Source organism: Amborella trichopoda, chromosome 4 (genome assembly GCF_054954075.1).
Source record: "Amborella trichopoda isolate Santa Cruz 75 chromosome 4, AtrichopodaSantaCruz75HAP2 v2.0, whole genome shotgun sequence".
NCBI classification, from domain to species: Eukaryota; Viridiplantae; Streptophyta; class Magnoliopsida; order Amborellales; family Amborellaceae; genus Amborella; species Amborella trichopoda.
The window spans coordinates 41,170,301-41,185,985 of NC_142339.1; the positions used below are offsets into that span (position 1 = coordinate 41,170,301).

Genomic DNA, 15,685 nt, shown 5'->3' on the forward strand with positions numbered 1-15,685 from the left:
GAATCTAGCCGTGGTGACCTGGTCTAGTTCGGACACATCTTTGGATTTGCAATATGGGGTTTTCTGGTGATTCTATACTGACATGGTATTCTGACCTGATTTAGTTGGGCATGATGGTTTCATATAGATTGTGGACTACGTTTATAGGTATACTACAACTCACTAAGCTAGTATTGTCCCTAAGGCTCAGAATGATAGGTCTCTGAGAACTTTTTTTAGCCAAAATTTAAAAGGGGTGTATGCAATCCAATATAGGGAATGACCTAAACCTTGCTCCCTCTTGGTCCAATATGGGGAGGGCTTAAAACTTTCCCCTGTCGGTCCTATGGGGAACGACCAAAAACTGATACCTTCTTGGTCCGATATGGGTGTTACCCTAAAATTATCCCTTCTCAATACAAGATATTTGATGGCCTTAAAAGCTCCTCATCATGGTCTAACATGGGCACGAGTCATGACCATAAAAACACTACTCATTTCATTCCCTCTACCATAATGCTTCATGTAATGCTCCTTTTTGGTCCAACATGGAGAATAACTTTAAACTTGACCCCTCTCAATCTAAAATGGGTGTGACCTTAAAAAACACCTTTATTCAGTTCAACGTGGGGAGAAACTTAAAACTTTCCTTCCCTCGATCTAACATGGGTCATCATCATCATTATTTTAGCTTTTTTTCAATTAATTGAGGTCGGCTACATGAATCGTAGTTTTCCATTATGTTTTATTAAAGGCTATATCCTCAGGGAGGCCAAAAGTCTCAATATCTTTTCAGATTACTTCCAACCACGTCTTTTTGGGCCTACCCATTGCCATTTTCAGTCCTTCCACTTGAACTAACTTGCACCTTCTAATATGTGTTATACTTGGTCGGTGTCACACATGGCCAACCTACCTTAATCTACTCTTTTTCATTTTATCACCTATTGGTGCCACGCTTAAATTCTTTTGAATAGATTCATTTCGAATTCTATCCCTTATTATCTTGCCACTCATCCATCTCAACATCCATATCTCCGCTACACTCATTCTATGGGTATATTGTTTTATCTCTTCCCGACATTCTGCCCCATAGAGCAAGGTTGGTCTCACCGCTGTCCTATAGAGCTTTCCATTCAGCCTCTCGATCTAACACATGTGATGGCCTTAAAAACACTCCCATGCGTTTTAACATGTATGAGTACCTTAAGAGCACGCCTTCTTCGTGCAATGTGGGGAATGACCTAATACTTCCCCCTCTCAGTCAGAGATAAGTAATGACTCTAAAAGCATTTCCATTTGGTCTATTCTAACTTATGTCCTTAAAAGCTCTCTCCCCAAGTCTTGTACTAGAGATGTGCTCATAAGCACTTGCAACAACCAAATATGCCCCAGGAGGATCGCACTTATGATGCCCAATTTATGATGCTATTACCAAAACCTATTAGCAATTCTAATATCCAAGTGACAGAACAATAACTTTAGAAGACCGTGGCATGGAAGGCCGACACGAGTTGCACAAGGGGTAAGATGATCTGGATGACTGTCAGTATCATAATTGTCAAAGCCGGCCCGGTTCATCTAAGATAAGGGATAAGGACAATAGCGCCCAAACGGCTTATGCAGCTGGTCCAACCAAGTTTGCATGACCCCTCGAGCAGCCAACCTAGCATAGCATCCGAGGAAATCTTGCACAACAATCAAGCGTGCTCCCAAAGATGACAAGGTCAAGTATGATGTCCTTGCTCATCTCAAGAAGCTGCCATAATATTATGTGTCTATGATGTTCTAATGCTGTCAAAGGAGATTCATATGGCACTCTTTCAAGCTCTCACTCGCCCTGAGGACTATGAGGCTCAAGTCTAGTAGATCAAAGTGGACCCAGCTCTCCTTGCCAATTGAATGGAGATCATTTTCTTAGTTGATGATCTACAGTTAGAGTCCAAGTTTCATAACTGCCCATTATTTGTATATTGCCCACCCATCCCATGACTAGAATTATGTTGGATGGTAGTTCTGCTATCAAGTTGTTCCCTATGATAGTGCTCACCTACATGGGATTGGGAGTTGAGCATAACATATGGCTGAGGCTCAAAGTAGGGGACTTGAGCACTTGTGCCTAATTCCATGTCATTGAGGCTGACATATCCTCCAACTTCTTATAGGGGCAGCCTTAGCTTCATGAAAATGGTGTGATACCATCTACTTTGCATCAATGCTTCAAAATATTATCGTGAGGAAAGACAATATATGGTCTATGCTGATAAAAAGGAGGCTTCCCATAGAAAAATCCTATTATGTCGATGCGAATTACTACTTTATGGACATGGTACGAGCCAAGGAAAGAAAACTAGTACCATCAACCATGACTAAAGAAGTGGTCAACGCCAGAGCTGGTACATAGTGAAGCCCATCTCATGCTTTTGATCCCAATGAATAGGATGTGGGGAAATACCTTGGGAGCCATGTTCCAAGACATAGAGGAGGACAAAGTCAAAACTTTGACCCACTTAACCTAGACTCTTCTTCACTTCAAAAAAAATAACATCTTACACACTCTCTCTTCTTATCTTACTTTTTATCTTTTTGAAAGTAAGGCGAATCTAGTGCTTTGAGATCTTGCTATTCCCATGCATTGAACAAGCAATGGTAAGTGATTGAACTTCTATTTCTAGAGATGACAAATTTTCCAAAAGAACGTAATGCATATTAATTATTATATGTTGGGAATGTATCATTTTGAGTTAGCAATAACTTGCCCAAAAATATGAAATATCTGTTCATCAATTTGTTCTCAAAAACCATAAAGCAAACTGATTTTTCATTGCCGCCGATTCACTCACATGTAATAACAATCTTTTCCATTTTCATTGATTGTTTATAATGCCATAAGTTATGCAATTGTACTCAAAGTAAGCTCTAGTAGTCCACATTTCAAATTTTCAGAAAATTTTCAAATGACTCTCAGAGAAGCAAATATACTCCAACATTGCTCCTCAAGTTTCACTGCACATTTAAAACCGAAAAAATAAATGAATTATACAACTTAGCCACAAAGCATAAAATTTAGAACATTAATCAAACAAATAATTAAAAAAAGAAAAACTAGCTCGTCATGTACTTAAGTGTCCTACCCACCCCTTGCGCGTGCATCTGACTCAAAAGACTTGTAGTGCGTGCCTCCTTGAAAGGGCTTGGGAATGTAGTTATGTATATATTTGCAGTTGCAGTGCATTTGGAAAGGGATTGAGAATGCACTATGTGCATTATTTGATCAAAAGAATTTATGCTCCCGTGGGATCGTTTCCTTATTCCCAACCTTGGGTAAAATTTAATTTAGGGGTATTTTTAAGACCTCAAAATTTGAGGAAGCCACCTTTTCATTCTATACCAAAATTTGAAGATGTCACTTTTTGCTGATGGCCTTTGAACCTCATCACTCCACCATCAAGTTTTCGTATTAGAATTTCGTTTTCCTCTAGTTTTTCTTAAAACTTATTTTGCTACTTTCTTAATGTAGGTAGCCTTCTCATTCTACATAACATTACTTCATGTTCAACATTCTATTTCCCTTCTTTAACTAATTTATCCTTAAATAAATCTACTTTTTTTAGTTTTTAAATTCCACGATCCAGTTCTTGGACACCTATAATTTCAACCCTTCTTTTCCATCTCTTTATGTAAACGTCCATAACCACGAGTCTATGTTACGTGGTCAAACTCTCTCCTGGGATAACCTTACGATTTTTACATGATAGTCGATCTACCTTCTTAAGTAGGACGAAGTTTAACTAGCTTTTATATGATCTACTTTTGTAGGTTATTAAATGTTCATCTCGCTTTTAAAAGTAAGAGTTTGCAATTGCTAGGTAGCAAAATCTAGCATAGTTTCACCTATCGAATTTCTTTCACCAACCCATATCTCCCATGTATATCATTTCCTATTCTTCCCAACATGAACATATAAGTCCCCTCCTAAAAAGGTCACCTATCCATTTGGTATGTCTTAGACTAGTCTATCCATGTCCTCCCAAAAATATCTTAATTCTATCCTCTAGTCCTACTTGTGGTGTATAAGTACTAATTAAGTTAATTATCTCTTACCCTAATACAAATTTAATTAATAGGAGCCTATCACTTTGTCTCTTGACATTAATTATTTTATCTTTTAAATCTTTATCTATTTTTATGCCTAGCCATTTCTATTATTATCCTTTCCTATATACCAAAGTTTATACCAATTTATTTCTTTAATATTTTTCCCTTTCTACTTAGTGTCCCATTGACAAACTATGTTTAATTTCCTTCGTATCATTGAATCTACTAACTCCACAATATTACTTGTAAGCACTTTTGTATTCCATGTGGCTAGATGAACTCTATTTTCTTTAACTCACTTCTTTACCGGCGCTCGTCCGAAATGTAAATACGGTTATGCTACATATAAATTTCAATACGGATATATGTGAACATGTGCATATATGTTGACAAGACACTACCACGTGTGGTGTCTAGATGTCTTTTTATGGGGTTCACATTTTTTATATTCACATCCATTTTACAAATAGACACGCGTATCCGTTTCTCGGTAACATAGCATGATACCGAACCCAGTGTTGATTTTGGACGATTAGATCTAAGAACTAAAGAACCCAATATCCAAATCTTTCTTGAAGATGATCAACTAGGAATTGGTTGAGTGGATCCCAAAACTTCAATCTTTTAAGTGGGGAAATGTATATTCCGCTAAATTTGGCAACACGCACACCAAACCAATGCATCACGCAAAATACTACGTTTGATTTGCTAACAAGAGTTCACGTCACATTATAGGAATCCAAGAAATGTCTTCCAATCTTTTTGTTTTCACCTACACCCTGTTTGGTAATTGATAAAACAAGAGAAAATGGTCTGTGTTCTCAGTTACCATAGTTTCCTTAGTTTGGAAATGGGAAAAGTGCGAAAACTCAGATACCAGCATTCCCTCTTGTTTCCACACTTTTCTCTTTTTAGGGGACAACTATAGAGTACCCTAAAGGGTATTTTGTCGATTTCTTGGGAAAATGGGGGAAACATAAAACTACCTCATCCCCATTTTATTTCTTTAACCTCATGTTCTCTTTCTCTTCTCAATCTCTCTTTGCTCAAGCTCTAGAGCTTTCTCTGGTTTTCACAGACAGGTTACCAAACTACAGTTCTCAGCTTCCGACGAGGGTTAGCTACTTTTACGTTTTATCCCCGGCTTCCAGTTTCTCAAAGATTTTCCAAAAAAACAAACTTTCTTAGTTACCAAATACGCCCTTACCTTACTATATGGGCATATCCACACGTGCACATAAGGAGGGAGAAACCCTATCCTTAAAAGGGATTGAATCATGGTCCCTATCATGGGGCCCGAACGTCCAATGAAATTTGGAGACGAAGAGGGACCACAAAGAGAGACGCCATGGTCTTTCTCGTGTCATTGTTTCCATCCAACTCCAGCTTTTTTGGTGGCGCCGAACAACCAAGACACGGAACTCCTTTCTCCCTATGGTTTCGTATCACTCTTTGGTTCATTAATTTGCCCGGATTTATCAATCTTATAAGGTTGAGGTTTGTATAGAGCCGAGGCTCTAAACAATCAAAGTAAAGCATACTTTCAAATAGTATCGAGAAATATGATTTTAATACTAAAAATCTTTGTGATAATTTTAAAATATATTTTTATATATAATTATAAAATTTAAAACTTCAAAAATAATGTAGATCATGAAAATCTTGAAAATTGACGGTCCGAAAATGCGTTGCAAGATGCACTATCTCAAAAACTTGAAATCCATTTTTTTTTTATTATTTCCATGCATTTTGATGCCAAGATGATCAATTTGATAATATTTGAGCATCAAAACAACCTCTTCTTATAAAAATTTTGAGGTAGGTTCTAATTTGATTGTTTAGAGCCTCGGCTAACTTTGTCCATCGGATAATGGTTAGGTGAAAAAGGTGCCGCATCCCTTATTCGTGGAACGACTTTATAAAAATAATTTCATTTCTTACCCCCCTTCTCTATTGGTTGAAAATTATAGTTGTAACCCACCATCTAATACATTACGTCAGACACCTTTTGCGAATCATTCCTACAATGTTATGTGATTAAATAATCTCATACATTGCTCTCTAAAGTGATTGGAAAGGTATGCCTTGTCCGAATCACTTATGCTGCTCAAAGATATGTAAATGGTAGCAATGTATAAATTTTTTATATACAATTTAGAAGTTGTTGGCAAATGTTGGTGAGTTCCTTTTCTCCTTTTCTTTTCTTTTCCTCTCCTTCCTTCCTTTCTTTCTTTTATTTTTATTTTTTATTTTTTTTATTTTTATTAATTTTTTTTTGTCACTTATCCTTTTTTACATTATCTTTTTTTAGTTTATTTTAAAGGGTTATGTTAGGCAGTTTACACTAGAGAGTATTTTATAATTGTAATCAACAAATTTTGGATACTTATATACCCTTGTTTTATTTTGGTAAGGGTATTTTTGGTAATTAGGAGGGGTGTGACATCATTATTAATGTGCTCGATGTGAGTGATGTCACATTCTATGTAGATGATGTCATACCCCTCCTAATGACCAAAAACACCATTATTAAAAAAATACTCCATGTACAAAACAAGGGTATATAAGTATTCAAAATTTGTTGAGTACAACTCAAAACAAGGATATTTAAGTATCCAAAATTTATTAAGTACAATTATAAAATTCTCTAGTGTTTGAACACCCTAACATAACCCTATTTTAAATATCCTCAACCATAAATGATGGGCAAGGTTGCTATGCGTCCAACTCTCATATTGTAGAAATGCGGGCTTGGCAATAAATATTTTTTTAACTATAATTTGATCGTAATTTTTTAGAGAATATATAATCTTTAACATGGAGATTATAAATATAAAAAAAATGTTTTTTTTTTTAAGACTAAAAACAATAATTATATTAAAAAACATTTGGACCATTACTCACACTTGTTTTTGGATGGACCACCTATTTGCATCCATCTTTAAAATGAATGATTTATACCTCTGGACCTCATACTATAGAAATGCAGTCCAGCCCACATGAAATAATTTTTCATAAATGATTTGGATAAATATTATTGGCAAATATCGGAACTTTGGGCACATTAATAAAAAAGACTTTGTTTTTTTTGGGTAGATCAGTGGGGAAGTCAGCCCCTACGCATTCTGCTTAACCTCTCTCTCTCTCTCGTTTATCTTGTTTGCTTTTGCAGGCTGAAATTCCTAGTTAAGACCAGGCCTCATTCCCTGGGCCTACGTCTTAGTGACGTGCAGCTCTTATCAATCCTTCAAGATAAACACCGTACGGCTTCCCTACATGCTAGCAAGGATTGCAAATTGCAAAGTAAAAAAACCATTAAAAAAATCAAGGATTGTAAACTGAAGTATGAATGGTTCAAGGATAAGTATAAATGGTTCCCTACATGCTAGCAAGGATTGCAAATTGCAAAGTAAAAAAACCATTAAAAAAATCAAAGGATTGTAAACTGAAGTATGAATGGTTCAAGGATAAGTATAAATGGTTCATTGCTTCTGCATGTGTGACATCCTCGTGCTGCTTCCCAAAACAAAAACCAAGGTTAACAAATGTTTTACTCAACAAATATTCCTAAGATCAATACTCTCCTTCTCTTAACTTTCAACACTTGGGACATTCCAAAATTGAAAATTCTTTTGTATAGTTCAAGGGGAGACGAACGAGTCACTAGGTCGGCCTCTCTAATCCTACTTGCTACAAAGAAATCATGAAAGAGATTACTAAGAAATCATGAAAGAGACTTCCTCTTGCTGCTTCCCAAAAAAAAACAAAGGTTAACAAATGTTTTACTCAACAAATATTCCTAAGATCAATACCCTCCTTCTCTTAACTTTCAACACTTAGGACATTCCAAAATTGAGGAAAATTCTTTTGTATAGTTCAAGGGGAGACGAACGAGTCACTAGGTCAGCCTCTCTAATCCTACTTGCTTACTAAGAAATCATGAGAGAGATTGTACACCAACCTTTTGAAAATATCCTGCATTTCATTGGAAAATTCTTTTGTATAGTTCAAGGGGAGACGAACGAGTCTCTAGGTCAGTCTCTCTAATCCTACTTGCTTACTAAGAAATCATGAGAGAGATTGTACACCAACCTTTTGAAAATATCCTGCATTTCATTTTTTATTTTTATTTTTATTTTTATATGATGAGTCTTTTTATGAGCATATATATATATATATATATATATATGGTGACGTGATATCGTTTTCCAAAAAGAGAGAAGAATATAGAGAAGAATACCTCATTAGAAAAGGAGATCTCTAAATTGTCTAGAGAATTTGTGACGATAGAGCATAAAATTCTCTTTTTCTTCATAGACATACATCTTAAAATCAAGATGTTCAAATTGGAGGTTTTCCAGCATGAAAACACTCTCTTATAGATGATTTAAGGTAAACTTTACTTTAATAGTGTAAGGTTAACACTATAGTTATTAAGAACAGAGGCGGTTTCACCAGTGTTTTGGCCGGTCTAGTCTAGAGTAAGAAACGGATTTAGTAAGAAAAATAAAGTCAATACCAGTGTTTGATCGGTTTTGGCCTGTCTGACAAGCGGTTTCCACCAATTTGACCATCTGAACAAACTGAACATTTTTTCTAATGTATTATATATTTTTAAATTATTATTCACATTGTCTTTTTTATATTCGAAAGATCAGATCAAGTTGTTTCGATTGACGATTAGACCGGTTTTGATTAGACCAGGCCCATCACGGGTCACAGTGAACATGCAGATCATAATAACACTGGTTGACACCTTATATGAACTTTTACTGTTTCCAAATTGTTTTCTTTCTTTTTCATTTTCTGAACTGTTAAACCATAGATATTATTATTACGAGTTTCCATTAATGTTTTAAAAACTTGTTTTTCTTTTTGGGTAGATATAGCATTAGAAACTCAACGATGTGAAAATATAAGGTCACATTTAAAATAACACGCTTAAGTGTGGAAACAAATGCTGAAGAAAGGAAAGAGACTGAAATAATTATTGATGAGATTCACCTAGGTAAGAAATCCCTATTATACCTCAAATTATGACACGTGCCACATATAGTAAAGATAAATTTATACGAAACATGCCTCCTTTGACAAGGTTAGCCAATGGGATACCAAGTTATTAACACATTAAAAGGCCTATTAAGCCATTTGGAATCACACCAAGCAAGAAACCGTTTCCAATTAGTTACCCAAAATTTGTTTTAATACTTACCCAATAAAAAAAAAAAAAAGAAACAGTTTCCAATGAAATAAGCACATGAATATTCGAGGTATTTCAGACCAAATTTGGCTGATTATTTCCAACTAAATTCCTTGACCATTTCATGTTAATCTTCCAATGTTCATGAGTTGACCGTCCCATGATATTGCCCCTATTGCCTATGCTTCTTGTTCTATAAGTGCCCCAATCCACTTCTTTTTTGGCTCAATAGTTGTTTCTTTCCCTACAAGCCCACCTTATCCTCCCTCTCTCTACCATAATTTGACCTATCTTTTTCTCTCTCTACCTATCCCAACCTCTCTACATCGTACTCTAATTTTGTCATTTGGCCCAGTTTATATCTATCTCTCTTACATACTCACACCTTTGGGCCCTGGGGTTTTGGGGGCCAACCCAATAACAGTAATTGGCTTTACAGCATTTGAATGGAGATGGAAGGGGGAAGGTGGAGCATGAACCAGCCTCCAACTTATGGAGAGATGATAACAATTCTAAGCATCGATGGAGGTGGAATAAGAGGGACTATCCCCGCTACGATCCTCAGCTTCCTCGAGCACCAGCTCCAAGTATTAATTCATCCTGCTCTTCACTATACATTTATTTTAATTGCGTAGCTTCAAATCGAAACCTTAATTCATCCTGCACTTTTATCTACTGTGTGAGAGAGAGCAAACCGTAGTCACAATTGCTTCTTAGTGTTCACAGGTATTGGTTTTTCTTTGCTTCCCTACTCAAATAACAAAAAGTCCATACAAACAAAATGGATAATGACAGGAGATTCCCATGGATGCCCTTATTTCCATGTTAGACCCTCCCTTATTGCCCCTGCAAAGTTACTATTTACGATATATATATATATATATATATATATATATATATATATATATATATATATATATATATATATATATATATATATATATATATATATATATATATATATATATATATATATATATATATATATATATATATATATATATATCTTTGGTAGCCACTACACAATGCTTATGGTTATATATATATATATATATATATATATATATATATATATATATATATATATATATATATATATATATATATATATATATATTTATATATATATATATAATTTTCTAAGACAAGCTCATAGAAGGTTATATGCCCCCAAGCCATGTTGAATTTGGGCTAATTTGATGAAAAGTCTAGATAATATGGCTTTTAAATTATTTGGAAATCCAGTAAATCTGAAATTTTGGCGCTGTGTAGTTGATCTAGGAATAGCGTACGACTATTACAACTATGGGATGGTAAGCCATTGAATTTAGACATGGGACGTTATGTTGCAATTTTCAACACTCAAACTATCAACCCATGTATCCAGTTTGAAGATTGTAGCTACACAACTGCAACGTTGCAAACTTACATTGCCCGTGCCACTTCCATGCTAACGAATTATAAGGGATAAGACCCAAATTGCAAAGGGGGTAGATATCAATTCAATTGCAATCCCTGGTACAGGCGAGTTTTACTGAGAATTGTCATCCTCTTAACAGATATTGGATGGTGAAGATGTAAGAATTGCTGATTACTTCGACGTGATCGCCGGGACAAGCACTGGAGGCCTAGTAACAGCCATGCTCGCCACCCCAGGGAAAGATAATCGCCCTCTTTATGCCGCAAAGGACATTCCTACGTTTTACCTTGAACATTGTCCTAAGATCTTTCCTCAATCAAGGTCCTTATCTCATCTCCTAATGATGAATGTCCTTGTCTTATCTCACATGATCTGTTTTTGATCCATTTTTTTGATGAATGATGCCATTTTGCTTTACTGGTGATTACAGTGGAGTTCTGGCGTCGACCACGAAGCTTTGGGGAGTCGTATCTCGGCCAAAATATGACGGAAAGTATCTTCATGACCTCATCAGACGTGAGTTGGGAGATAAGAAGTTACACCAGACTTTAACCAACATTGTCGTCCCTACGTTTGACATTAGAATCATGCAACCAGCTGTCTTTTCCACTTATCAGGTTATGGCAGTTCTCTAGTTTCTTTCTTTCTTATAGTTTTTGATGTAAATTTTCTATTGCCAAATTTCTTAAATATTTAATATTTACGAATGTTTCCTTTTTCTTTCTTCAGTTAAGAGATTACAGTATCAAGGATGCGTTACTATCAGACATTTGCATCAGCACATCAGCCGCACCAACATACCTTCCTGCCCATTACTTTGAGACCATGGGGTCTGATGGGATGGTGAAGAACTTCCATTTGGTTGATGGAGGGGTGGCTGCTAATAATCCTGTAAGAAAATCAAGTATTCTTCCTTTCACATGCTAAGTGGAATAGTTATTTTGGTACTTTAAAATTGTAGATATTTCTTAAGCATTGTGTTATCAGGAATAGTTCATTATGGTCAGTTATATCTTATAATTGTAGACACTTGTGGCTGTGGGCGAGGTTACGAGAGAGATATTTCGGAAGAACCCTGATTTCTTCCCTATCAAGCCCATGGATTATGGTAGATTTCTTGTGATCTCTCTTGGCACTGGTTCTCCAAAATCTACTGATAACTATAGTGCTAAAGATGCGGCAAAGTGGGGTGTTCTAGGGTGGTTATACCACAATGGAGGCACTCCATTAATAGACACATTTACTCATGCTAGTTCCGACATGGTAGATTTCCATCTCTCTGTGGTCTTCCAAGCTCTTCATTCTGAACGTAATTATCTTCGCATTCAAGTATGTAAATCCCTCTCTCCTTATCTTATGTTTTGTGTCTATGCGCACACATTTGTATAAATTAATGTGCATGTACATGCATACACCGATAGCTGAAATGTGTTCATATGAATACAGTTCACAAAAACACAAGTGTATAGACGAATCCATACATGTAGATAGCCCTATATCGATCTCCTTGCTATTATAATGTTGCTGTCATTTTTGTGCTTAGGATGATACATTAACTGGCCATGCATCCTCTGTTGACATCGCAACCAAAGAAAATCTGGAAAATCTTGTGATGATCGGTAGTGATCTCCTGAAAAAACCAGTCTCTAGGTTAAATATGGAGACTGGTCTGTTTGAACCAGTAGAAGGTGAAGGAACTAATGAGCAAGCATTAACCAGGTAACCATTTCCTTTCTCTTGGTTTTTCCTATTGATATTTAGATGTCAAGTCATCCCAATCACATTAAACATTCATGACAAAACCTTGGTGTATATTTCTATATTCAGACATGAAATTGTGAATGGTATGTTTCCCATTGTTTCTTCGTATTCCAAATGTGAAAAACTGTTATAGAAACCAAACATATAATGCCCTTAATTATTAGGATTTGTTTCTTATTTTCTGCATTTTTGTATTTGTCCTCAACAAAAAAAAAAGTTTCTCCGAGGGAATCAACGCAACCAATCGTTTTAATGTTTAGAAAATCCCAAAAGAAAAAAACACCAAACTCTTATGAACTTCTAAATATGCTCCTTGTGTAATTGAGCTTTGTTTTTCTTTTACGATATAAAATCCCTAGCAAAAAATATCAGTTACAATAATGGTTTTTCTGATAGTGTCTTGATATCTTCTTGTAGGTTTGCTAAGTTGCTGTCGGATGAGAGAAGACTCCGTATGCAACGATCACCCCACAGCCCCTCCATCGAATAATACATCATGCCATTGTTAAAAAAAAGAAAAGAAAAAGTATCTATTTTAGTTTTTTATTCATTGTAATGCAATGGCAAAGGGCATATTAGTCAGAGTATGCATGTCTATTCTTTTATGCTGGTTATTTGTAAGTTCATATTATTCATTATATTGGTTGTATGTAGGCTAAGCAGTCATGACAAGTCTGGACTGATTATGTATGTATGTTTTATTTAAACTAGTAATAGTATGCAATATGTTTTTATTCCTTGTAATTATTTGTCTTGTGAATGGAGACTAAACATGACAATGTTTGCTACTGAAAATAGAGTCATTTACGTATGGACCCTAAATTTTTTCTAAAATACGAAATGCTCTGTTTATAGGCAGAAATTACAAAGAATATCAGTCAATCTATGTTTTTATATTTTACGAAATGCTCCATTTATAGGCAGAAATTACAAAGAATATCGGTCAATCTATGTTTTATATTTTTTCGAAAATTGCCCCTCGGTCCAAGGATCCTCCGACAGAATTTTAAATTTTTTTTAAGTGTTTTTGCTAGTTTTAATTTTAATTTTAGTTTCCGTACTAATGAAAAACATAAAAAAAGAAAAAAAGTTAAAATTAGGTCTAAGGATGGGATCATTTTGTAATTTTTACCTATAGAGAAAAAAGAAAAAAAAATGCGGTTGACCGACATGCTTTATAATTTTTACTTCTAAACGAAGCATTTTGTATTTTAAAAATTTTTTTAGGATCTGTACATTAATTACTCTTGAAAATATATAGCGGGGAAAATTAATGCCTCACAAAGTTGAAATGGTAGTATCCCTACACCTAGTCATCCCATTGTGATTTCCATTCTTATCACTAACACCACCAAATTACCACCTTAAAAAAATCTAACTCCTAATCTACTTGAAAAAAGGGGTAGGGGCCTATCTTCCTCACTAAATTACCTAAAAAAAGAACAGCTTCAGCCCATAAGGTTTTTGGAATTGAGGATGACATGAGTAGAGCTCGTGCAGTTTCTAGAATGTGACGGTTTTGACGCTCAGCAACACTACTCTGCTGAGGTGTATAGTGTCACGGCCTTACTGTCCCAGCCGGACCCACAAAGGGCTAGGCCTAGGCCAGCAGAAGGACCAAATGGCGTTGGGTCATGACCATAGGTAGCAAGTGCCACTCAGTTTGGAGAGCACTCAATACTTTGACAAAGAAGGAATTACAAGTATCAAAGCCTGCCACAAAAGAAACAAAAAATGAAACACAATATACATAACCATAGTCAGTGGGACAAATAAGTCCCGAAATATATATAACAATACAAAATAGTACATATAGGTCCAAGGCACAAAAAACTCAACATAAAGACATACTACCAAATCAAAATGGACTCTATGGTTGACTGCCAACCAAAACATATATTGGAAAATGAAGCTTCAACAGTATGGTTATAAGGGACCCCAAGCGTGACCACCAGGATATGTCACTCCAATCACGCTGGCTATCACTCTATATGGAAGAAAAGTTTAAAAGAATGAGCTGTAAAGCCAACTAAATAAGATCTAGATGCCATGCTTTCATTCTTACAAATATTATATATGCAAGTCTTACAAAACATACAGTCATGTGTCAAATTCATATTTAAACAAACGTGTCATGCATGGTATGTTTCATGGTGGAATAATAACTAATTATATTAATCATATATGATTGTAACAAGAAGTCGATCAAATCATTTAGGCACGAGCATCATAACAGATCAAAACAATTAGGCATGTATGTGATAAGCATAATCAAGATCAAGAGATACCAACTAACTCCTGAAGTAGAATCCTCACCCATCATGACAATTAAATCTTGATACGTAGAGCCTCTACCATCACAATCAAGAAAGAAACATCACCAATGGGTAAATCCGTTGCGTGGTGTCTCCCACATGCATATGATCCCCAATGCATGTTGGGGCTTTTGATAGGCAGTGACCTTGGCCCTCTCTTATACACGTTCCCCAATGCACTTTGGGGCTTTTGATAGGCACTAGCCTTGGCCCTCTCTTGTGCCCTTCTGACGAGAGAGCATTACATTGCCAAAGGGGTCCCAATGAGTAGTGCCTCATATAAGTTTGGGGGAGCGACCACCCAAACACACACACTCCTAACTCTCATCTTATCATAGAGAGTATGGAAAGATCATAGTTGCCGACACAAATATCTCATTAGATCATAATAGAACTTTGTCTCCATGGTTACGTATCTTCTCGAAAGCATATTACCATGTACACATATCTTATCAGAAGCATGTTACCATGAACATATATCTTATTAAAAGTATGTTACCATGCACACATATCTTGTCAGAAGCATGTTACCATGCACACATATCTTATCAGAAGCATGTTACCATGCACACATATCTTGTCAGAAGCATGCCACCATGCACACATATCTTATCAGAAGCATGTCATCATGCACATATATCTTATCAAAAGCATATCATCATGCACGGATCATATAACAAAACCATGTCTCCATGCACACGCATCATATTTGAAGCATGTCGTACATATCACAAAAAAAAAAAAAACATCATCATGTTCAGAGCATGCTATATATATAATCACAAAAAACATTACTATGTCATATTATCATGCTTATCAACTCAAGAGACATTATCATGTCGATAACGTGCTATATATCAATGTAATAGACGTCATTATGTCATATTATCATGCTTAATAATTCAAGGGACA

At 35.6% G+C, this 15,685-nt stretch overlaps 1 protein-coding gene across 1 annotated transcript; it reads left to right on the forward strand.

The window, feature by feature from the left end:
• Nucleotides 1-9,505: 9,505 nt before the first annotated feature.
• LOC110008282 (patatin-like protein 2) lies at nucleotides 9,506-13,202 on the forward strand. The gene is made up of 7 exons (XM_088864023.1): nucleotides 9,506-9,864; nucleotides 10,837-11,018; nucleotides 11,128-11,314; nucleotides 11,427-11,588; nucleotides 11,724-12,026; nucleotides 12,241-12,416; nucleotides 12,876-13,202. Exons 1-7 carry the CDS (start codon nucleotides 9,724-9,726, stop codon nucleotides 12,946-12,948), a joined length of 1,224 nt encoding a protein of 407 aa, XP_088720149.1. The 5' UTR covers nucleotides 9,506-9,723; the 3' UTR covers nucleotides 12,949-13,202.
• Nucleotides 13,203-15,685: the final 2,483 nt, after the last annotated feature.

Bases quoted from the DNA above. Each gene is read 5' to 3' on its own strand.
- LOC110008282 (XM_088864023.1), top strand. From the start codon at position 9,724: ATGGAGATGGAAGGGGGAAGGTGGAGCATGAACCAGCCTCCAACTTAT. The intron at 11,315-11,426 runs GTTATGGCAGTT...TTCTTTCTTCAG, and splicing joins CTGTCTTTTCCACTTATCAG to TTAAGAGATTACAGTATCAA. The intron at 12,417-12,875 runs GTAACCATTTCC...ATCTTCTTGTAG, and splicing joins AATGAGCAAGCATTAACCAG to GTTTGCTAAGTTGCTGTCGG.